This window comes from Cervus canadensis, chromosome 10 (assembly GCF_019320065.1).
Source record: "Cervus canadensis isolate Bull #8, Minnesota chromosome 10, ASM1932006v1, whole genome shotgun sequence".
Lineage (NCBI taxonomy): Eukaryota > Metazoa > Chordata > Mammalia > Artiodactyla > Cervidae > Cervus > Cervus canadensis.
This window is the reverse complement of record NC_057395.1, coordinates 29,816,012-29,841,211: the sequence shown is the minus strand read 5'-3', so window position 1 is coordinate 29,841,211 and position 25,200 is coordinate 29,816,012. Positions and strand designations below refer to the sequence as shown.

The following is a 25,200-nucleotide window of genomic DNA, read 5'->3' as shown; positions in this document are numbered from 1 at the left end:
GATTTTTCAAATAGGAACCTATTTACAAAGTTGTTATATTAGCATGCAAGTTTCACACGGTCCCAGGATACAAGGCCAATAGACAGATATGCATTGTATTTCTGTATACTAGCATGTATGCAAAATAACTGGAATTTAAAATGGAAAAAACGTCATTTATGACACCATAAAACTATTTAAAAATAGATACATATACTGAAACCAGTAAACACTGCTGAGAAAATTAAAGAAGACTCAGATAAATGAAGAGACATATTCACACATGAAAAATCTTAAAATTATAGATTATACACAATCCTAATAAAATTTTCAGCAGGGTTTTTGGGGTAGAAATTGATAAGCTGATTCACAAATTCACATCAAAATGCAAAGGACCTAGAATTGCCAAAACAAATTTTAAAAAGAACAAGTTGGAGGACTAATACTACCTGATTCCAACACTTACACAGCTACAGTAACTAAGACAGTGGTACTAGCATAAGGAATGACATCAAGATTAATTTAACAGAAATAAGTCCAGAAGTAGACCCTAATGGTCAACTGATTTTCTGACAAAGAAGTGAAAATAATACAATGAAAAAATTATAGCATCTTCACTGAGTGGTACTGTAACAATTCAATGTTCATTTGGAAAACAATGACCCATAATCCTTAACTCACAGCTTTAAACAGAAATTAATGTGAAACGGATCACAGACCTAATGAAAAGTGAAAGTGAAAGTCGCTCAGTTGTGTCCAACTCTTTGCGACCCCATGGACCATACAGTCCATGGAATTCTCCAGGCCAGGATACTGGAGTGGGTAGCCTTTTCCTTCTCCAGGGGATCTTCCCAACCCGGGGATCGAACTTAGGTATCCTGCATTGCGGGTAGATTCTTTACCAGCTTAGCCAAAAGGGAAGCCCAAGAATACTGGAGTGGGTAGCCTATCCCTTTCTCCAGTGGATCTTCCTGACCCAGGAATTGAACCGGGGTCTCCTGCATTGCAGGCAGATTCTTTACAAACTGAGCTATGAGAGAAGACCTTTTATAGTAAAGCTAAAACTAGGTAACACATATCTGCAAAAAGCACTTGCATCTAGAACACAGAAAGAATTCTTTCATCTTGACCTAGTAAGAAAGTAAACAGATACGTCACCAAAAAGATATACAAATGGCCAACTGCACAGGAAAAGATGTCATGAGGGAAATGCAAATTAAAACCACAATAAGATACACCCATCAGAATGGCTAAAATTAAAAAGGCTGACAATACCAAGTACTGGTGAGGATGTGGAGCAAATGGGACCCTCATGCATCATTAATAGGCATGTAAAGTCATACTGCTTTGGAAAATATTTTAGTGGTTTCTTACAGAGGTAAACACACACTTTCCAGAAATCCCACTCCTCTTTACTGATACCTAAGAAAAACAAAAATATATCCACAGAAAGACTTGTATCTGAATATTGTTATTTATTCATAACAGCCCCAAATTAGAAACAATTCAACCCAAATTATCTATCAATAGGTGAATAATGACATATAGTAACATAATAAATGACATATCCATACTATGATATATTAAACAATAAAAAATGAACTATGGACACAGGCAACAACATGGCTTTATTTCAAAATATGCGACGTATAAGAGTATGTTGTTTTGACTCCATTTATATGAAACTCTTGGAAACGGATCTAAACAGCTCAGTGATGGATGTGACTAGGGCATGTGGCCTGACTGGGAAGTGGCAAAGGCAACATTTTGGGGTAATGACAATGCCCTCTATCATGCCTTTGGTGGTGGTTATGTGGGTGAATAAATTTGCCAAAATTTACCAAACAATATACTTAATATGTGTGCTCTTTGCTGTGTGAAATTTAGCCCTTAATAAAGTTGACTTAAAAAAATACCAATAGCGAAGTCTCTGCTTAAGCAACATTATCACAGACTTAGTTGCAATCCATGTTTCAAATCACTTAATTTTCTAATCTGCAAAATGAGAAAAATTCTGGTCTGGCCCTGTTTTGGGAAATATTACACAGTTGTTCCTCATTATTTGTGGATTCTGTGTTTTTCCAAAATCACCTAATAACTAAATTTTACTTCTAATTCCAAAAACAGTACCTGTGGTGTTTTTTGTGTGGTCACTATGGACACACACATGCGCAGACTAACAAGAAACTTGAGTTGCTCCTAGATGAGGTCAAAGCAACATTTTTTGCTAATTTCAGCTCTGATACTGTAAAAAAATGTCCTTTCCATGCCACGTCTGTCACACTGTTGTGCTTTTCTGAGGTGCTTTTGATGTTGAAAATGGCTCCCAAGTGGAGTGCTGAAGTATGATCTAGTGTTCCTGAGGGCAAGAAGGATGGGATGCATGGATCATCCAGAGAAAACCCATGTGCTGAGCTCAGTTTCATTTGGTCAGGAGTCACAGGGCTGTTGACTGCGAGTTCCATGTTAATGAGTCAACAATATATATTAAATAAGGTGTCTTTAAACAAACATATATACTATAAAGTTATTTATTGGGCCAGTGAACAAAACGTGACTAGAGGCTCATGGAAACCTAACCTGTATTTCCTCTAGGAGCAGTGATTGTGTATCTGCTAGCTCAGTTGGTAGCTTCATGAAACAATTACTATGAATAACAAAAACCCACTGTATATATATTTCTAGTCTTTCTTTCCTTTTTCAGTGAAAAGGCTTTGAGTTTTCACCACCTCAATTACCGCTGTCTGGCTTTTCTCCAAAACGCAAGTCAATTTTATTGGCTATGTGGCCGACTGTGTAGGACAAGGCAGGTCTCGTCTCCATTTGATCTGGAGAGTTCAGCTGTGTGGCGATATTCTTGGCTCTCTTTAACTTTCGAAATTTCCACAGCTTTTCCACAAACTACTGTCAAGCTATGCCCATGGATTTCTTCCACCTTTTGTACCTGTTGTTTTCTTTAGATACATCGTTCTTTCTTTCCTCAATACTGACAATACAGAATTTCATTTTTGGAGCCCATCATCCTTCTTGGGAGTGGCGCTGTTTCCAAATCTCTCCCCATGGCATCCGGTGTCTGCTTTACCTGTAAGAGCAGAGGCTGAGATGGGCTGCTATCAGTGACAACTCGGGCAAACAGATTTACACTCCTGAATTTAAAAAATTAATGTTGTCAGACACATTTAGTCTCTTATAAACATCTAGCTTTATTTCTGTCATCAACTTTTACACAAAAACTCAACTCATGCAATCACTCCCTGTCAAATTTCCTATACATCAATTTGTAATGTTTTTAAAAGTTGAAAACTAGAAAATTTTAAAAGCTGAAAATTCAATGTTTTCAGTTCTCTTTGGAGACAATTTCACAGTCCTCATTCAGAAGCTTCTTATTTGCTATTCTGGATCACTGTTACCTGAATTAGTTCAGTTTTCCTTCTGTTGTTCAGACAGAAGGAAACAAAACTCAAGAGAAAGATAATTTTCTTTAGAAAGCCACTTCCTTCCTCTAAACGAAAAAAGGCACAGGGAGTTCTCTGTAGCCTACTGTTAGGATTCTGGGCTTTCATTGTTGTGGCTTGGATTCAATCCCTGGTCAGAGGACTAAGATCTTGCAAACTGTGCATGCTCAAAACAAACAAACAAAATAAACCCCCCTCACAAAAAAAGGCACAGAAAAAAATCTACTGTGAAGATCAGAATACTGTGATCAACCATGGAGGACATGACCATTTTTGTGTGCTTAGACCACCATGTGCTTTCCCTTTTCTGATTATACACTAAGCCCTACACTGCTATTTATTTATTTTTCCTACACTGCTATTAACACACATTGGTAAAGAGGGTAGGAGGATTAAAGAATGGCCTTGTGATGAACCATACTTTTAATGTAAATGAGTATGCGGCCCCTCCAGCCCACCTACCCCTCTCATCCTTGAATATTCTAACAAAACACACACAAACAGCATCCCCAGTGGAAGCCCCCCAAAACCTAGAGTAATTGAGAAGTAACTAGATTATATTTTTAATTATTCAAAATTTAAAAACAGGGGCATCTACATTCAGCACACCCATTCACCTTTATAAGAATGTTACTGCACAACATATACAGAAGTGAATCTGAACTCTCACAACACCCTTGGTTCAAACAAGAACATGTTTCTTATACAGGGAGGGGTCTTCAAAGAGCAACCTGCAGCTCAGTGTCCAGGTGGCTGCTCAGGTGTGACCTACTTCAGACCCATACCTGTTTTAAGTTTATGGGACAAACATATCTACTTGAAATGAGCCATCAAAAATATGAGAATTTCAAGTGCTTTTGGTTATTTTTGAGATTTAAACATTTTCTGTTTAAAAAACAGAACAAAAATACATTCCTCCTGGAAAGTGAAATATTCCCAAAAGTGTGTGACCATAAGGGAACACAAGCCTCAGACAGAGAAACTTCTACACACAGAGCAGACTCTGATGGAATCTAGGGCATGTGAAATTTATTCCTGGCTCTTGAAAACCTGAATCAACTATCTCCCACAACCACGTCCTTTTAAGAGTTATGTTCCTACTATAATACCATCCTGGGAGAAATATGTATTATTTCTAGGTAGAGTTTAAATCTCAAAATAATAATCCTACCAACTGACTCAGTCATTTCACAGTATTCACTTGGGTCAAATGGTGTTTGGAAACTCAGGTTGCCCAAGCAGAGGACTCTCCTAAATGGAGTAGCCCACATGCTTGACCTATCGGTTCAGTTCAGTGGCTCAGTAGAGTCTGACTCTTTGTGATCCCATGGACTGCAGCACGCCAGGCCTCCCTGTCCATCACCAACTTCCAGAGCCTACTCAAACTCATGTCCATCGTGTCAGTGATGCCGCCCAACCATCTCATCCTCTGTCGTCCCCTTCTCCTCCCCTTCTCCTCCCGTCCCCTTCTCCTCCTCTTTCCCAGCATCAAGGTCTTTTCCAATGAGTTGGTTCATCGCATCAGGTGGCCAAAGTACTGGAGCTTCAGCTTCAGCATCAGTCCTTCCAATGAATATTCAGGACTGCTTTCCTTTAGGATAGACTGGTTGGCTCTCCTTGCTGTCCAAGGGACTCTCAAGAGTCTTGTCCAACACCACAGTTCAAAAGCACCAATTCTTTGGCGCTCAGCTTTCTTTATAGTCCAACTCTCACATCCATACATGACTACTAGAAAAACCATAGCCTTGACTAGACAGAACTTTGTAACGTCTCTACTTTTTAATCCACTGTCTAGGGTGGTCACAGCTTTTCTTCCAAGGAACAGGCATCTTTTAATTTCATGGCTGCAGTCACCATCTGCAATGATTTTGGAGCCCCCCAAAAATAAAGTCTGTCACTATTTCCATTGTTTCCCCATCTATTTGCCATGAAGTGATGGGACTGGATGCCATGATCTTAGTTTTCTGAATGCTGAGCTTTAAGCCAACTTTTTCACTCTGCCCTTTCCCTTTCATCAAGAGGCTCTTTAGTTCTTCACTTTCTGCCATAAGGGCGGTATCATCTGTGTATCTGAGTTTATTGATCTTTCTCCTGGCAATCTTGAGTCCAGCTTGTGCTTCATCCAGCCCAGTATTTTGCATGATGTACTCTGCATATAAGTTAAATAAGCAGTGTAACAATATACAGCCTTGATGTACTCCTTTCCCTATTTGGAAACAGTTTGTTGTTCCACATCCAGTTCTGACTGTTGCTTCTTGACCTGCATACAGATTTCTCAGGAGGCAGGTCAGGTGGCCTGGTATTCCTTTTTTTTTTCTTTTTTAAAAAAATTTATTTATTTTTTCAGTGGGTTTTGTCATACATTGACATGAATCAGCAATAGATTTACACGTATTCCCCATCCCGATCCCCCCTCCCACCTCCCTCCCCACCCGATTCCTCTGGGTCTTCCCAGTGCACCAGGCCCGAGCACTTGTCTCATGCATCCCACCTGGGCTGGTGATCGGTTTCACCATAAATAATATACATGCTGTTCTTTTGAAACATCCCACCCTCACCTTCTCCCACAGAATTCAAAAGTCTGTTCTGTATTTCTGTGTCTCTTTTTCTGTTTTGCATATAGGGTTGTCGTTACCATCTTTCTAAATTCCATATATATGTGTTAGTATGCTGTAATGTTCTTTATCTTTCTGGCTTACTTCACTCTGTATAATGGATTCCAGTTTCATCCATCTCATTAGAACTGGTTCAAATGAATTCTTTTTAACGGCTGAGTAATATTCCATGGTGTATATGTACCACAGCTTCCTTATCCATTCATCTGCTGATGGGCATCTAGGTTGCTTCCATGTCCTGGCTATTATAAACAGTGCTGCGATGAACATTGGGGTGCACGTGTCTCTTTCAGATCTGGTTTCCTCAGTGTGTATGCCCAGAAGTGGGATTGCTGGGTCATATGGCAGTTCTATTTCCAGTTTTTTAAGAAATCTCCACACTGTTTTCCATAGTGGCTGTACTAGTTTGCATTTCCACCAACAGTGTAAGAGGGTTCCTTTTTCTCCACACACTCTCCAGCATTTATTGCTTGTAGACTTTTGGATAGCAGCCATCCTGACTGGCGTGTAATGGTACCTCATTGTGGTTTTGATTTGCATTTCTCTGATAATGAGTGATGTGGAGCATCTTTTCATGTGTTTGTTAGCCATCTGTATGTCTTCTTTGGAGAAATGTCTGTTTAGTTCTTTGGCCCATTTTTTGATTGGGTCATTTATTTTTCTGGAATTGAGCTTCAGGAGTTGCTTGTATATTTTTGAGATTAATCCTTTGTCTGTTTCTTCATTTGCTATTATTTTCTCCCAATCTGAGGGCTGTCTTTTCACCTTACTTATAGTTTCCTTTGTAGTGCAAAAGCTTTTAAGTTTCATCAGGTCCCATTTGTTTAGTTTTGCTTTTATTTCCAATATTCTGGGAGGTGGGTCATAGAGGATCTTGCTGTGATTTATGTCGGAGAGTGTTTTGCCTATGTTCTCCTCTAGGAGTTTTATAGTTTCTGGTCTTACATTTAGATCTTTAATCCATTTTGAGTTTATTTTTGTGTATGGTGTTAGAAAGTGTTCTAGTTTCATTCTTTTACAAGTGGTTGACCAGCTTTCCCAGCAGCACTTGTTAAAGAGGTTGTCTTTTTTCCATTGTATATCCTTGCCTCCTTTGTCAAAGATAAGGTGTCCATAAGTTCGTGGATTTTGGTATTCCTTTCTCTTTAATTTACCAGTTTTCTGTGATCCACACAGTCAAAGGGTTTGGCATAGTCAATAAAGCAAAAGTAGATGTTTTTCTGGAACTCTCTTGCTTTTTCAACGATCCAGCAGATGTTGGCAATTTGATTTCTGGTTCCTCTGCCTTTTCTAAATCCAGCTTGAACATCTGGAAGTTCGTGGTTCATGTACTGTTGAAGCCTGGCTTCAGAATTTTGAGCATTACTTTGCTAGCTTGTGAGATGAGTGCAACTGTGCGATAGTTTTGAGTATACTTTGGAATTGTCTTTCTTTGGGACTGGAACGAAAACTGACCTTTTCCAGTCCTGTGGCCACTGCTTAAGTTTTCCAGATTTGTTGGCATATTGAGTGCAGCACTTTTACAGCATTGAACAATTCAGAAAACATTTATTAACTTCCTTGTATTCACAATTTTTAAAATCTCTCCATCCACCCAACATTCAATGCACACCAGTAGGGTAGCACTGGGCTTGGCACCTGGAAATTGAACCGCACTAAAATATACAAGCTAGCAGCTTGTATATTTGTAGATAAATATATGATATTTATATCATATAATACATTGTGGATAAACAAAGCCACTAAAATAAGTTTTCTGCCACAGCAACGCTCAAAATATAGCACTAGACTGGAGGAAGGAACAATAACTGCCCCAAGGAATAATTGGTAGGTATCACAGAAAAGAAAAACTGGGGTTGCTTGTTTTTACCTTTCATCATGATATCTTACAACACATATGACAATACAGACATGAGCACCAGTCTCCATGTACCCGTGACCTGGCTTAAATGATTAGGACCTCAGCCGCTTTTGGTTCACGGAAACCCTCATGTGCTGCCACTCAACCCTTTGTTTTGCTCTGAAAGCCAGTCCTCAACATTTTTATCTGTGCTTGAAGACCGACCTGGAAAGGATCTTCGATGAGTAACACTCACCTCCCCATCTATTTTTCTGCTTGCGACCCTGCCAGAGTCATATACCCTAATTCCTGCTGGTGACTCCAAAACCTGGGCTGGTTCAGGGCAGATACCTAAGACGTTATGGGCCCCTCTGAGCTGGGTGTAGGGCAAGACGGAACTGACCCAATGAAACCCCATCCTGCTCACCGGGAGTGCTGACCACATTCTTCCAGCCCTCAGTGCTCTTAAAACTGCTGTTTCTTTAGAAGCTTACTGAGCACCTAATGTTTGTATACAATGTGTTACAGTCCACCTTGGACTTCCCTCATAGCTCAGCTGGTAAAGAATCTGCCTGCAACGCAGGAAACCCCGGTTTGATTCTTGGGTCGGGAAGATCTGCTGGAGAAGGGATAGGCTACCCACTCCAGTATTCTTGGGCTTCCCTTGTGGCTCAGTTGGTAAAGAATCTGCCTGCAATGCAGGAGACCTGGGTTTGATCCCTGGGTTGGGAAGATCTCCTGGAGAAGGGAAAGGCTACCCACTCCAGTATTCTGGCCTGGAGAACGCCATGGACTGTATAGTCCATGGGGTCACAAAGACTCAGACACAACTGAGTGACCTTCACTTCACAGTCCCCAGTCCCATGTGCCCTTTGCAACCTCAGACTGTATAGGTCTTGCCCTGGGGGCTAGCTGCCCCAGAGTTGCGTCCTGTCACCACCTTGATCTTCCCTGGGTGGGGAGCCTGGTGCATCTGAATGTCTGGGCTATCTACCTCCCATCCCTCCAGAGCTTCCTCTCAACGTGCACGCAGTTAGTTACCTAACCCAGAGCTTGACCCTGGACTCCCTCTCCAGCACAATCTGTCTGTTCCTTTGAGGCCATCCACCACGGTCTACCTCCATCATCACCCTTCTGACCAGGCGCCCACAACATCTCAGGTCTCTGTGCTCTTACCTGGGAAGCTCCATTTCTCTCATTGATGATGAAAGTCACACCTACTGTGCTCTGGCACACATGCACTATCTCACAAGAGTCCATGCCACCAAGACATCATCACCTTCATTTTGCTGATGGGGAAACTGAGGATGGGCACCTCAGCCATAGTCCCAGAACTATTGTGCTGAAGGGCCCAGACTTGAGCAAAACCACAAGTCCCAGCGATCCCTGATCTAAAATTCTTAGTGTGTCTAATAAACATTATCTGCAAATCGGAAACTCCACAGAATTCTCCTTGTGGGATGTTTCTGTTTTCCAAACAGGCTTCATGGTTTCTCTAGTTTTACAGTTGTTTTGGTTAGAGGTTTCAGTTTCTTTAAGCCATATTTAAACACAACCATATTTTAAAATGATGAAATTTTAGGTATTTCCATTACAGAGCTCCACAATAATGTAAGGGCACAAAGAGCCATATAGATATGAACTGAAATGCCACGTGGGTCAGTGACTTGATTTCCAAGAACAAAGTGGACGTTAACAGCAGAATCAACAGAAGGAACCTGGGTTTTAATGTTAATATAGTGAGACTATATCAAGGGTGATGGTCATAATTTTCTAAATGGCAAAATGTTATATTTAGAGTTTTGAGAGCACATTTCAAGATCATTTAGTCCAACCTTCCTCATTTTACAGACGAGGAAACTGAAGCACAGAAGTTAGGCAGGTTACCTGAGCCAAATTCATTCTTTTGCCTCTGGCTGTCCACATAAATACCAGAACCTTACTGTGATTAAGAAGTGACATCACATACTCTATAACCCAAGAGACAGAGAAACACAACTCTTTATCTACCTTTTGATATCTTGATTTTCCACTTAAAGGTCATGTTAAATTTGAGGTTAAACCAACGCAAAGTTGTAGGCTTAACAGTATTCGACTGTGTCAATCAGGAACATGGGCAGTTCAGAGCCAAAACTTTATGCTTTTCCAGAACCATAAGAGGCAATGTAAGCTGTAGGTACCTGTTTGAAGTCAGGGCTATTTAAGGCTATTCAGAAATTTGGCATGTTCTTCTCCTCTTGGTAACAAGGTTTCTCCTCCTATCTTTGGACCTGTCTTTTCCTAGAAAAACAGAAACAGTTTAATAAGAAATGGGTCAATAGTATTTGCATGGGTCACTAAAATCTATCACCTTTTAGATGACATACCTTTAACATTCCGTCCCGTTCCCATTTGAAGAGGCCACAGTTACTAAAACAGAAAAGATGGGATTGACTCAGTGATGAGGTTACAGGTCCACACACATGAAGATAATAGTGCTCCTTGACTTTTGAGATCCACCTCATTTAAGCCAAAGCTCACTAAGGTGAGGTTCATATTCCAGTTTACATTCTACTGCTACTGAAAATACACACACCAGTGACCTGAGCAACGGTTTGAAGTCTGTCAAGAGCCAGATACTTCAGAAAAGGAATTTCAAATGGTAGGGCTGAATAGGGCTATGCACTCTACAGGTGAGGAGAGTGAGCCTGGTTTCCAGTGAAGGTCACTGGGATGACCCTCAGACGGAGAAAGCCAGCCTACAGCAAGAAGCAGCCCATGGCTTGTTCCTTTCTCCTTTTCTGGAACTCAATGGTTGTGGTAAGAGAGGATTACTCTTCCTTTGGGTTTGAACAATGCTTCCCAGTTTTCAGTAGTGAGAACAGGGAAGACAGTGATATCTTGACTTTTCCACTGAAAGGGCACTGTTTAGTTTGGGGCCAAAGCAACACAACAGGAAGAAAATCTTTTCCTGGTCCAGAGATTTTTCACTCTCTTTAGTCAAAGGCCCTAGAGATTCATTCTCATTGTTTAACATGGTAGTTGAGTCCAACCCTGAGAAGGCAGGGGGATACTATGGGGATAGCTTATTTTCTAGCAATTTTACACTGAGGAGAGAGAAACAAATGAAATACAGTGAAGTCATGGGACTGTGGCTCCCAGTTGCCTTGGATCTGAGAGGGTCTTGGGCACAGGGCCACCCCATCAGGCTCATCCTTTCTCCCCATCTTCCTTAGACACCACTCCGAGCATCAGCTGCAAAGGACTTAGCCCGGAGCCTTTCCATCACGTTCCCCAGCTACAGACCTGTTCAGTATCTATTGAGAGAACTTTCACAGCCTACTACCAGATCAATGATGATACTACACACAGCTCACTGTCAATTATAACATGTGGGCCAACTCCAGTCTGCCACAGTTTTCATGAATTTTTTTTGAACACAGCCATGTCTATTTGAGTATTACTTATGACTGGCACAACAACATGTTTGAGTAGTGGTGAAACAGACCACAGGGCTGGCAAAGCCTAATGTAATTACCATTTAGCCTTTTACCGAAAAAGTTTGCCCATTTCTGCTCTAGATCAAGAATTGACAAGAGAGAGACCAGAGAAAGCACAAGTTCTTAACAAAGTAACAGTGCCACCTGGGGGCTGAAAAGCATCATATTCTTTCATTTGAGTTGCACTTACTCCTTATCCTTAATGATCACATTTCTCTGATACTCTATTGTGTAAAACAGCTCTTGCTGTTACAATATTGTGGAGAGAAGTCAAGTATCAGTATATGAATAAGTACTTTAAACAATTCTAATCTCAATTGTTAAAAAAAAATGCACAAACCAGCTCTGATAAGGGGATGAACCAGCATGGGGTTTGGGTTCCTCCACCCCCACCCTCATTCCAAATCAGCTGTGGAGAAACTTGATATGAGAGTGAAGTTTGGGCTCCAGGAAATAAACAACAACCCAAATGAAATAAGTGAACAACAACAAAAGTAGTGAGGATATGCTGGTGAAACATTCTAGGGAAGACTAAAAGTGATAGCGAAATTGCCTCAAATTCCAAGAATCAACATCATACAACCCACACCACCCAGGTTCCATTTAGTCAACAAACATTTCTGATAACCTAGTGTCAGGCACTATATTTAGTATTGGGGGTACAGGTGTGAAAGGGGAAGGATCCCTTCCCTCCAGGAGCAGCTAGGGAGACCCAGGAGCTGTAAGAAGGCACAGAACAAGGCTGACTCTCTCAGGGTCAAGGACCGTCTGAAGTTTCTAGGGAACAGCATTACCCGGGAATTGCAAAAAGGTTCAGGAAACCTATGGGACCAAGAACCCCAGGAATTCTTATACCTGCAGTGCTTCTGGGGGAGTCTGTCAAGGGAGATAGTTCTGCTTCCACAGGGACACTTGAAAAACCTCTTCACACCGTCATGCCAGTGGTAGTCATGCTGCTCGCTGACGCAGGTCTCCAGAGGCTTGAAGTGGGTGTAGGCACACTGCACAGAACCAGCACAAAGATCTGGTCAAGAGGTCTGAAGGAGAGAGGAGCCAGCTGCCATGAACGCGGCCTGTTCCTCAGAACTTCCGTTCTCTTGTCACTACCAGGCAGTGACTAGTGGAGTTACCATCTTTCAGGTGCAGTGATCCCTGTGATTTCTTGACTTTTCCCCTATTAATACCATTTTTTCTCATGTTTGCCCCAACTTCAGGTGTAAAATTCACAGTAATCTTCTGTGACAATCAAGACAATAGCTAGGGAGAAGAAGAAAAGGACTGGAAATTTCTAAGTAGCTTTAGTTGGGCTTCCCTGGTGGCTCAGAGGTTAAAGTGTCTGCCTGCAATGCGGGAGACCCGGGTTCAATCCCTGGTTTGGGAAGATCCCCTGGAGAAGGAAATGGCAACCCACTCCAGTATTCTTGCCTGGAGAATCCCATGGATGGAGGAGCCTGGTGGGCTACAGCCCACGGGGTCACAAAGAGTCGGACACGACTGAGCGACTTCACTTTAGTTGGTCTACCCTGTATTCACTCTAGTCCCTGATTATAAGACTACAGGTTATAGGCATGGGGCCTATTTGGGAAGGATGATAAGCTGCTTTTTCACTTTCTCTTATAAGGCCTCTGAAAAGGATTATAAGCTTATTACTACTCCTATTTCATAAGCGGTAAAACCAAGAAAGAGCTTAAGTAATTTAATTTTGATCCTTAAAAGGACTGAACATAACAAGAAATGGTAGGTGAAGGTTGAAACAGAGTCAGGACAGTGCTATGTAATTTCTGATAATCACACTGAGTCTAGATGAACAACTTTTGGCCTTAGCAGCCTCAAAGAGGGCAGAGTACAGTGGTACACCAATTGTGTTAGGCAAAATAATCCTCTCATGATACTCACACCCTATTCCCTGGAACTCACAAGTATGTTATGTTACTGGCAAAGGGGAATTCAGGTTGCAGATGGAATGAAGGTTGCTCATCAGTTAAGACTGGGAAATTATCCTGGATTGTCCAGGTGGGCCCAAAGGATTCACAAGAGTCCTCAAGAGTGGGAGAGAGGAAAGGAGGTTGGAGCCACGTGCTGAGAGGACCCCACCTCCTACTGTTAGTTCTGATGATGGAGGAAGGGGCTATGAGTCAAGGTATGTAGGCAAGCTATAGAAGCTGGAAAAGGCAAGGACATGGATTCTCCCCTAGAGCTCTAGAAAGGAAAGCACCCTACTGACACCTGGATTTCACCCCAGCAAAACCCATATAAAATTCTGACCTATAAAACTGTTAGACAATACATCTGTGCTGTTTTGAGCCCCCAGTTGGTGGTCATTTGTTAAGCAGCAACAGGAAAGGAATACACCAGCTCTGTCCTAATATGGCCATCTTGTCAGAGGAAAAGCTGTCATCTAAGGGAAAGGCTTTACTGATTCCCAAGGGTCTACACTTTCTCAAAGGAGTAGTTGGTTCAGTGCTGCCCCCCAAATATAAAGGAGAATCTAAGGTTTTAAAAATAAAGTCAGAGAAAGTTGTAAGCTAAGCCTTTTCTTCCTCTTACACATGCTCACAATGCTGATTAGTCATGCAGGCATATTCAAAAGGAATGGTAATGCCAGGAAACATGTACAGAAAGAACTTTTCGGGGCGACATTTACGTTAGGCCCTGAGCAGAAGGGAACAAAAGTGGCTGATCACATCTGATGCCAAGTCAAATTTTTCAATTAAGGCCCCAGGGACTGGGAACTAAGGATTGAGGACATGTTAAAACTTGAGAAGGGTGGCTTCCCTGGTGGCTCAGTGGTAAAGAATCTACCTGCAAGAGATGGGTACAATCCTTGGGTCAGCAAGATCCCACATGCCACAGAGCCACTAAGTCCATGTGCCACAACTACTGAGCCTGTGCTCTAGAGCCCACAAGCCGCAGTTACTGAATCCCGTGGTCCCAGAGCCTGTGTTCTGCAACAAGAGAAGCCAAAGCTGTAACTAGAGAGCAGTGCTCCCAATGGCTGCAACTATAGAAAAGCCCACACAGCAATGAAGACCCAGCACAGCCAAAAACAAACAAACAAACCTGAGGAGGAGAGATAACACTGGGGTCCTGCCTGATTAAATGACCCCAAACCCAGGCAGGGTGTAGGCCTTGGTCACAAAACATGGCCCCACACCCCACTGAGTCTCCACACCCTGCAAGGTTACAGAGCCCACAGACAGGCCATAGGGAGAGCTGTCTCCTGCACTCACCGTCTTGCATGTCACAACTCGACATTTTACTTCCCGGGTGTTCCTCATCTTTTCTTCCATTTGTTCTTTTTTCACCAGAGGCTCAAAATAGCGTTCCTGCAGCTCAGCCTCGGCCTGGAGTGACATGATACCCAGAAGACCTTGAACCAAATCTGATATAGACTCAGGCAGTTGTTTAATAATAATCAAATCAGACCTGAAGAAACAAGCTAACTGTATGAACACATGGCTCAATGAACTGCAACCCAAAAGATGGTAAGTAGAAATAAGCCCTTAATGGACAAATAGAAGGCATGAAAGCATTTGGTGATGTGTAAGATGCTAAATACAAATTTAAACTACTGACATGATTAGCAGTGCCACGAGCTCAAGTGTGCCCCAGAAGGGAATTGTTTCCATTGTTCCAACATAGACTAGTTTATGGGAGGTGCTGGATGCCTCCCCAGTGATGGCACCCCATCTGTTTGATTCTATTCTTCAGACCAAGCACTTGGCAGGAGCAATCCCTGCTTGTCTGGAACAATGTGTAGAAGGTGTGAGGGCAGAGAGCTATTCATGACAGAATGTGGTCACATTTCAAGTCAGCACAGCTGAACAAGGCATAAAGTGCCAGGGAATTTGGCTCTATAGTATTTCAGGGTCTGCTTGAGCTCCTCTCCTAAGTCTCGAGTCCAGTAGAAAAATATTTAATTGTCTCCTTAGTCCTTTATTAACCAAAAGAAAGGTAGATCATTTGGCATATTGGCAGTAAATAAGGGACATTTAAAAAATCTGCTGTAACACTTTTTGTGTTATCTCAGTGACCACTACCCCGGCTACTGACAGGGACCACAAACGCTACACCTTCTACAGTGCACGCCAACAGTACCTCATACATCAAAGGATGTTCTGAATGTTCTACAGGGCATCGACGTTGATGGAAAACCTATTGGAACTTTTGAACCTAATAGCTTTATTTATATACAACCCTACAATACTTGTGCATGGTTTTAATATACACTGACTATTCCTAAAGTGCAACCGGACAAATCCTATGGTTATGGAGGGACAACTCTGCTTTGATATCTTGTACAACACAGTAACTTGATATTTTTATACAATATAGTTATTATAAAATATGGACTGAAACACTTTAATACCAAAGTCAATTTAAATAATGTTGAATGATACTCTTCAAAGCAACAAAGGCAAAGCTAAAATATATTAGCAATATTCCTGTTCTTCAAAATAAATTGAAACAAACAAACATACAACTAATGTCTCAGCTGAGGTTACAGGAACAAATTCTGAGTCCCATGACAGAACACCCGAGTCAGAGGATAGCTCTGTTACCTGTGACCTTCTGGGCTCTTTCTTACCTCTTTTAAAATCCCCGTGTGCTTCGATTTTGCTTTTAGAATTGTCTGAAATTCCTCAGATTCCATGTAGGCAAGTTGTTCTCTCCTTTTTTTCTTGGCAGGCTCCAATTCATCCTCAGCTAGAGCAGAATGAAAGTGTGAGCTGTCAGAGGAACTGCAGAGAGTCAGTGTGCCTCACCAACTCAGCTTCCCCCAGCTCTGTGTTCCCCGCCGTAAGACCCTTCAAACTGAATTTACCTCCCCTGGAGGCTCTTGGAAGAAGTGAATTGAGAAGTACAATCTAGAATGGAGGGAGGGGATGGCAGGTTTGATCACTAAATTATAATCTCTTTTTCACCTTAAAATAAGGGCCAATTATGAAAAGAGGTAACAACAACAAAATTCCTATCTACAAATTGAGGTTAAAGTGACAACTGTCAGCTTCAGTTTTAAAAATTAAAACAGGGCAATTTAAAATAAGGTCTGCTCCTTTAAAGCAAAGTAAATCTTTATACTAACATATAGGTGCAAAGATCCAATTAGTAATCTCAAGATTTTAAATTGTACATAATCTCACTTTAATTCAATGTGATTATAAAAAACAATCAGTTCCAGCTGCAGAAATTTTACTGAGGTACTCTCCATAGAGGAAAAGTGGAAAAAAAATAATGACTTTTGATGTCGAGGGCTTCCCTGACAGCTCAGTTGGTAAAGAATCTGCCTGCAATGTGGGAGACCCCAATTCGATTCCTGGGTTGGGAAGATCCGCTGGAGAAGGGATAGGCTACCCACTCTCAGTATTGGGCTTCCCTTGTGGCTCAGCTGGTAGAGAATCTGCCTGCAGTGTGGGAGACCTGGGTTCGATCCCTGGGTTGGGAAGATCCCCTAGAGAAGGGAAAGGCTACCCACTCCAGTATTCTGGCCTGGAGAATTCCCTGGACTGTATAGTCCATGGGGGCACAAAGAGTAGGACACGACTGAGCAACTTTCAGTCTTCAGGCTGATTGTGTTTTGGAATGTTTCCTCTATAAGTAGTGTCTCTTTCCCACTGGACAGCTTCCCATTTGCAGTACCTTGAGGAGAAAATGTGCTGTTCTTTTCTACACGTTCCTTCACTTCCAGGACATCCTGGGGTTCCTTTAGCTTCTTAATGCTATTTGGGTCTGTTTTTGTAAGAATCTGGCCTTTTGACCTTAATTTGGTTATAGCAGCTAACTAGGAAAACAGAAAAGAGAGGGAGATAAAAATCTAAATAAGATAGGTGTCTGTAGCTCTGTATCCCTTTCCAGTGATTAACCAGTGAATTCTGGCAGTTCTCAAACATACATTAGCAAAATCTATCTTCATTTTACTTAGCATTATTAACATAATTATTAAAACTTCAAAGAAGGAAAGACAGGTCTCTAAGTTAGCAAACCAAATCTCAGTTTATTTTTTAACTTCAGATAGTCTGTAAGCTTTTAGATCCATAAAGGAACCACATAAACATTTTAGAAGTTTGTTTCAGGACAGAAAAAAGATAGAATTCCAAGTCTGTCACTTACTAGTTTATAACCTGACTTAATTGTTCAGCTTCAGTTTCTACATTTGTAAAATGAAGATGACAGATGACAACCCTATCTTTTAGGGCTGCAGTTGTAAGGATAAAACGAGATAACGCAAGCCAAGCATGTACTTGTACACAGTAAATAGTATGTATGCACAAATCACAGACACAGAATAATAGTAACATAGGTGTGTAACTGCTATTATTATTACTGAAGGTGGCTTGCCTTGCAGCTAGCCTTTGCTCTTCATGTGATTCTAGCTGCTAACTAGGACAGAGAAGATAGGTTCAGGTCGGGGGCTCAGTGACTCAGGAAGAGGAGAGGTTCTGACCACCCCCAACTGCCACTTCAACCAGAGCAACTTAGCTTTTAGCTGTCTACAGACTGGGCTTCTACATAAGAGTTCTTCCATGTTATCTCCCACAGCCTGACAAGAAATAATGTGGAGACAGTGGCTAGTTTTCTTGGATTAAATTAATGGCATTGTTGGTACAAATTATCAGTTAAAATTCCTTTGACTCTAATTATCATGATCAATAAATAGGTATGAGGTAACTCTTTTCTGGTCACAGGTATATTAAGTTTGAAGCACCAGCTATGTCTCACAGAATACAAACCCAAGTGGTGAAGGAAACAGATGCCAGTTACCTTTTTGGCTTCTGCTAAGGCACTCAGTTTTGGTCTTGGTGGTGGTGACTCATCAAAAAAGAGGACATCATCTCCTTCTGAGATGCCTCTTCCAAGCTTGGGCATCTGTGCAGTTGGGGTTCCTTTCATCTTGGGGAATTTAGCCCCCGTTGGTGGAGATCGACAAGGGGGCTGCTGAGAAGAGGATGGCACAGCTAGGCTCTTGATTTCACTGGAGCTTTGCAAAAAGCTTTATAAAGAAAAAGGCAGTCACAAACTATGCACACAAGCACAAAACCACACAGGCTGGGAGACCGCGGGCAGGCCACCAGCTGATAAGTAGTCGTCAGTAAGATAATTTTCCATCCTTGGTTATTTAGATTAGCGCATAGTAAAAACAAAACTAGCGTCACTAATTCTTCAGTTAGCTGATTTTTCACTGAATAAATGCAAATTGTTTCACCAATTTAGAACTGATTACTAATTTTATCAATTGGCTTTCTAAGTGGGGTCGGTATATGGAGCATCTTCAGCCCTGAAGGTGAGCTGTGGACTATATTCTGAGCCCTCTGGTTAGCTGAGATGCTTCAGGAACTCACTGAATCTGTGTATTTTGTTTATTCTACTAGGATGAGGTAACACACACGATATATTTGGAAGTCATAAAAGAAGGGTGCTATTAATATAATTCACACTGATTATTTTATATATGGGCTTTTAGTTTTAAGATGATATTTTATTTTTCTAGTATAGTTGTTTTACAATGTTGTGTTAGTTTTTGCTGTATAATATATCTCCTCCTTCTTGAATCTCCCTCCCATCCCTTCTTATGTGGCTTCAAGGGCTATGTAAAAACAACAAAGGTCAGAAATCATTTGTCCAAACCTTTCATTGTAGAGATGAAGAAACTGAGGCCCAAGACCCCACTGCCCATTAAGTTACAGGCTGAGGACCAGTACCAGGTAATCCTGAGCCAGTCTTCTTTTCACTACCATATTATCCCCACTCCTGTAAGTTCCAGGCTGAGTTTGCAAACTGCCTACCAGATGCTGCCCAAAGACAAGTTATGTCTGGCCAGGAAAACTTTGAAAAACTTTAAACCATACTGCCTTTAAACTGACAGGTACTTTCCACTCCCCACAAGGTCCACATATGTCCATGTATCTACATATACATTCATGTCATCTGTAGGCCCCTGATGAATACTGCTATAGATAGCCTACCAGGACCTCAAACTAACCTGCCTGAGGCCAAATCTGTTCCCCTATTTTTCCAAAGCATCTCTTCTTGACTCGTAATAGACCTTTCCCCTCCATGGAACCACATACTCTGCAAGAGCCCAGGTCTGGGACAGCAATGGTTCGACACTGGAGTAGGTGTGAGTTTAAACTTGGCTCCACCATCTACTAGCTCTCTGGTCTTCAGTTACATTAGTCACAAAACAAGGACAATAACATTTCACAGATTATGGTAAGGATCAATGTGATGTGTGTACAGTGTAAGGCATGGTGGTCAGCATACACCGGGTGCCTGTAGACAGTAGCTTTTACTACCATTCAGAAAACTGGAGTTCAAGAGTCTTTGATTCTTTTACTTTCCATACCCATTTCCACTTGATTTTGCCTCTCAAATGACTCTCCACTCTCGGTGTCTCAATTTTATCACTGACCTGAACAAATGCAGAAGCCATGCACTGGCTGAGACTGTAATTAACAAACCTAACTGGCAAAACTGAGAAACAGGTGGCAAACTGGCCAAAGTCTACTTCCCTTTTTAACAAAACTGTCTTTGTATGTCATTACTTTCTCTTTCCTACAGTGACATTAATTACTACAGCCTGTAGTATCTGGTCTCAGGATTCACTAGCATCAGTCAGAAATACTTACCTTTAAATGCTTTATAACTTTAAAAGGTATGCTAAAATTATTTTTTAAAAACTTTTAAAGTTGAAAAGGTGGCCAACCACCTCAAATCCAAAGTCACATTTCTGAAATCTATTAGGACAGCCCCAGAATTCATGAGATGAGCAATCTAAACAGGGAATATTAAACCTGTGGCTCCTACCGTTTCTGTATTTCTTCTGATTTCTTTTTCCGCATCTCTAACATATGCCGCTTCTGTTGCTTCAAGAGGGCTGATGCTGAGATAGACTGGAAAGCAGGTTTCTGGCTTCCCACGATCCCTAAAACACAAGCCACAGGCTGAGGAAGTTCTGAGAGGGGGCAGGGTCTCAGGTGTGGACACTAGAGCAGGTGCAGGCTGACTCTACCTGATGACTTGGCTTTGGCTAAATGATGTTTCAGGTTTCTGGCTCCAGATGTAGGCAAGTCCATCAATTCCCTGAATTCCTCAGAACAAGACAAGCTCTTCTGGGGCATTCCTGAAATATATATCAGGTTTAGAGGATTCAAAATTCAGTCTATTTTCTGTCATGTGTCTTTTTCCTTTTTAAACTCTGCTTTCATAATTTTTTCATTTGTAAATGAAGTAGATGGAATATCAAGAGAAAAGAGAAACCTTAACCTCTAATATCAGACCAGTAGGACTGCAAAGGTAAGACAAATATCTTACTTTTAAAGCATGATTACAATACTATTATCTGAGGGGTCATTTCACACACTATTTCTGGATTATGCACTACAGGAAAGGGTCCATGCTAGACTTTGACTGCTGTTATAAAACAGAGCCCCAAGGACAGAGTAGAGGTGGCATTCTCTGACCTGGATCTGTTTTAGTGAAAGACAGGAAGTTGACAATAACTGATTCTAGTGCTGGACACTATTAGATCCAGATACATTAAGATGTTTTAAAAACCTAAGACACAGCTAAGATTAATATGCTGTTGCTTAAGATGCTGCCAAAGAAGCTGGGTTCTTTTAGTTTAGGCCACATCACTCAGTATAATTTAGAGTTAGGAACTAACTGTTTTCAATCCTGAAGACTAAAAATTTAAGATGGAGAAAGAAACAAACTTACCTAGTTTTTGTTGAGTTTCCTGAAGAATCAAGTCTGTGCCCTTAACCACCAGGTTAGTCAGAGTGGTTTGAATCTTCTTTTTAGGTGCAACAGCGGCTGCACTGAAAAGGAAAATGAAAACCACTGCAAGTCAATGCTCTATAAGGTAAAGAAGGCAGAAAAGTAGTTGTTACAAAATGTCAATGTTTCTCAAAGCTCCTTTTAAGTAGACTGTAGTTAATACCATGGTCCCACCCATAACTGGTGTGTGCATTATGTCACAGACCTAAGACAGGCAACCTACAAACTTGCTTGAAGGCCATTCTGGAAAAGTAAATTGGCAAAAGAAATAAAAATATGCCAACACTTTGATCAAGACTAGGACTTATCAAGAAGTCTAGGATTTATGTAAGACCTATGCAAAAATTTAGGATATTAATGGAAGCTTTGTATTGTTAAAAGTCAGAAATACTAAAAATGTTTATCCATAGGGGATTATTTAAATTATCAGAGCCATGTAAAAGAATACTATGTAGCCACTAAAAATAATGCCGTTAAGTGAATATTCCACAAAGAAAAATTCATTATTTTTATGGGAAAGAAGAACATTGCAAATTATAGGCATACTATGACTTCATTTTATACTCTTAAAAATTTATACTTATGGGAAATGTCCCCCCCAAACCATACATACCAAAACTAAGTTATCTAGATGGTGGGATTATAAATGGTTTTTATTGTCTCCTTTTGGCTAAATTGCACATACGTTTTAAAAAAATGTTATGTGTATTGCCTTTTGCAATTTGCTAAAATAGACATTATTTTAAATCTTAAAAATGTTGATATTACAAAATAAGACAGGAAGTGAGAGTCCTCTAGCCCAGTGTCTCTTGGATTGAAGACAAAATCTGTTTTATTCTTGGACCAACTGTAGCTCCCTTGAGCCAAATTCCTGCCTCAAATGTATTTTAGAGAGTCAGGTGACAGGCCATCAATCACCTACTCAGGGACTCTAGGGACAGGCTGAGATCCCCAGGAGTGCCGGCTTCAGCAGTACCCCCCTCCCCCTGTGAGGTTTCTCTGCATATTCATTCACTAAGTTCACTGTGGGTTCTCTGAGATCTACAACTTCACACTCACAGTCACGATGGAAATGATTTCAAGGATGTCAACACTATAATGAACACTTTCAGTGGCCAATCAGTCCTGACAAAGTTGGACTATTCACATTAGAAGCCAAAGAGGAAGTGTGGGCTCCCCGTTAAAGACCAGGATAGCCCGACTCAGTTTCTCCTCTTTCTAAGTGTTTTCTTCTCTTCCCAGGAATGAAGTAACCTTGTTTTGGGTCTCTTCTCCTCTGCTACATTGTTTTAGGTAGCATGTTATAAAAGATAAAACCTGTACAAACCTTCGAGGACTGGGACAAAAATGTACAACCACTGTGTTTATTATTTTTTCCTTTTTGGCCACACAGCACAGCATGCAGAACTTCCCCAATCAGGGATGCAACTCATGCCCTCTGCAGTGGAAGCATGGAGTCCTAAAAGTCCTGGGTTTACTCTTAAATGAAGACCCCAGCCCTCAAAGAAGCTCTGAGAATGTCTTACATTGAGGCTGCATATGAGGCTGAAGAAACGCCTCCGTAGTAAAAACCATCCTGACACAGCCGTTCTTTCAGGCTGATGCCTTTGCGAGCAAACTTCTTTGGAATGCGGCCTCCAGAGAAGGTGGACTGCAAGTCAGCTCGCCTGGCGCTAAGCCTCTTGTACTGGGCCTGGATGTGATACTGACAGTACTCACAGTCGTTCTGTGAAGAGAAAGAGCAGCTTTATCAACATTAGGGCAACAGGCCGGGGACAATGTTAATGGACACAACTCCTTTCTCCCAGCCTCAGAGAGCTATTCTGTGGGCAAAACCCTCCTGGCTAACTTCTGAGATCATTCTCTATCCACAGCTAAGAAGCAACTTAGAAGTTCATCCTCTAGGTAAGGGGGTGGAGTGGGGTTGATAAATTGGAAGATTGGGATTCATACACACACACTATGATATATAAAATATATAACTAGTAAGGACCTACTCTATAGTACAGGGAACTCTATTCAGTACTCTGTAATGGCCTATATGGGAAAGGAATCTAAGAAAGAGTGGGTGTAAGTATATATATAACTAATTCACTTTGTTGTATACTAACATATGAAACTAACACAACATTATAAATCAACCACACTCAATAAAAATTAAGAAAAAAAAGTTAAGGGGACTAAACTCTGAACACACTATTCGGGTACAAGAAAAAGTGGTACTTTCCACTGCCTTTGTCCTCTTTCTACAATGGAAATAAAGTCCGTTTCTAGGATGAACCTTGAAAATGTTATGCCAAATGAAAGAAGTCAGACACAAAGGTCCCACGTTGTATGATTCCTTTTATGGCATATATCCACAGAGATAGAAAACAGATTACAGGTCATCAGGGAAATGGTTACTTAATTGCTAGGGGGTGTTTTTCAATGGGGTGATGAAAAGATTTTGAAACCTGAAGCTGGTGGTTGCACAATAAAGTGAATACACTAAATATTACTGATGTAAATGGTTAACTATACATAATGTGAATTTTACCTCAACAGGATCAGTTTCCTTTCTGTCTCTCTGGTTGACTTTCAGATAAATGCTACTCTTACAGTGAAAGGAGCAAAGAAAAACTGTGAAGTATTGTTGAACTGGGTGAAATTTAAGAGATGCTGACAATGGAGGTTTAATGGTCCAGCTCTTGTGATCTGCCAGGTACATTTCCCCTGAGACCTCTTTTCAACTGTATCCTTCCTCCCTATTTCCTGCTCACTAGTTCATCTGTTAGACAGCTATGAGTGAAATAAAAAGAGATAAAACCAGAACCTATTATCTAGTCCTTTCAAAGAGCTCTAAGTACCACTTCACATCCACTTGGATGGTTGTACTCAAAGACAGACAGTAACAAAGTGTTAGAGAAACTAGAACCCTCACATACTGCTAGGGAGACTGTAAAAGCCACCTGGGAAACCAGTTTGGTGGTTCCTCAAAAACCTAAATACAGATCCAGCAATTCCACTCCAGGTATATAGTTAAAGGAACTGAAATGGACATCCACATAAAAACCTGTATATACATGTTGACAGCAGCATTATCCATAACAGTCAGACATGAAAACCACCTAAGTGTCTATCAACCAATGGATAAACTGAGTGTAGTCTATCCATACAATGGAGTATTATTCAAATACCAAAAGGAATGAAGTGCTGATAAAAGGCTTTGTAGCATGAGCATAGCACAGATGAATCTTAAACATTATTTTAAGTCCAAAGAAGCTAGATACAAAAGGCTGTACATTATACAATTCCACTGTATGAATTGTCTAGAACAGGCAAATCTATAGACAGAAAGTAGATGAGTAGTTGCCAGGACTGGAGAAGAAGGGGAATGGAGAATTACTGTTAGTGGGTATGGGTTTTTAGAAGTGGACTGAAAATGTTCTGAAATTACCTGGTGGAGATGATTGCACAACCCTGTGAATACATTAAAAATCACTAGATTGTGCACTTCAAAACTGAATGGTCTGGTATGTGCATTCTATCTCAGTACAATGTTTATTTACTTTTCAAAAAAGAGAGTTCTAATAAAAGGTAGAATACAGTTATGTACTGGCTAAAATAAGGTTGCAGTGTATTTCGTCATTAGTGTTTGATCTTCAGCACTAGAAAGAATTGAGGGCAAATTAAAATTCTGTCTTATACTTCCCAATCAGCTGGTAATAAAAGATCAGTTTCCTAACAGGTTAAATCCTTCCCCCACTCTCAGCTTTTTAAACTGGCCATTATTAACCACACATTCTACTTTCTCACTTTGATGCTTCCTATTATGTAGGAAACTCAGTTCCAAATAGGTCATTACCAGTAAAGTGCCTAAAATGTATTCCTATTAGCTTCTTTCTTTAGCAAAAACCACCCCAACAAAGCTGGAACCTACCAAATTCACAATCTGTGTACATGGTTCTCCATTCTTTTTCTTTGCTTTACAGGTTCCCAGGTCAAGAGCTTCCCCCATAATTAAGATCTTTTGAGGATGATCAATAGACAAGCATATCTGTAGAAAAAGAGGTAAT

General features: G+C 40.9%; 1 protein-coding gene across 5 annotated transcripts in view; it reads right to left on the bottom strand.

The window, feature by feature from the left end:
- Positions 1-953: 953 nt before the first annotated feature.
- Positions 954-25,200, bottom strand: part of MCM10 (minichromosome maintenance 10 replication initiation factor) — a 39,041-nt gene continuing 14,794 nt past the window's right edge. For 3 of the 5 annotated variants that reach the window (XM_043479758.1, XM_043479756.1, XM_043479761.1), the window contains 13 exons: positions 25,065-25,181; positions 22,672-22,871; positions 21,086-21,186; positions 20,379-20,489; positions 20,174-20,291; positions 18,131-18,359; positions 17,009-17,150; positions 15,957-16,075; positions 14,599-14,712; positions 12,224-12,369; positions 10,256-10,298; positions 10,070-10,169; positions 954-3,061 (listed from right to left, as the gene is read on the bottom strand). In XM_043479758.1, coding sequence (XP_043335693.1) covers positions 10,086-10,169; positions 10,256-10,298; positions 12,224-12,369; positions 14,599-14,712; positions 15,957-16,075; positions 17,009-17,150; positions 18,131-18,359; positions 20,174-20,291; positions 20,379-20,489; positions 21,086-21,186; positions 22,672-22,871; positions 25,065-25,181 — 1,524 coding nt within the window. In that variant the 3' untranslated portion in view covers positions 954-3,061; positions 10,070-10,085. Of the gene's footprint in view, positions 3,077-10,069; positions 10,170-10,255; positions 10,299-12,223; positions 12,370-14,598; positions 14,713-15,956; positions 16,076-17,008; positions 17,151-18,130; positions 18,360-20,173; positions 20,292-20,378; positions 20,490-21,085; positions 21,187-22,671; positions 22,872-25,064; positions 25,182-25,200 lie in introns of all 5 variants that reach the window. The other 2 variants (XM_043479757.1, XM_043479759.1) reach the window with 2 other exon arrangements.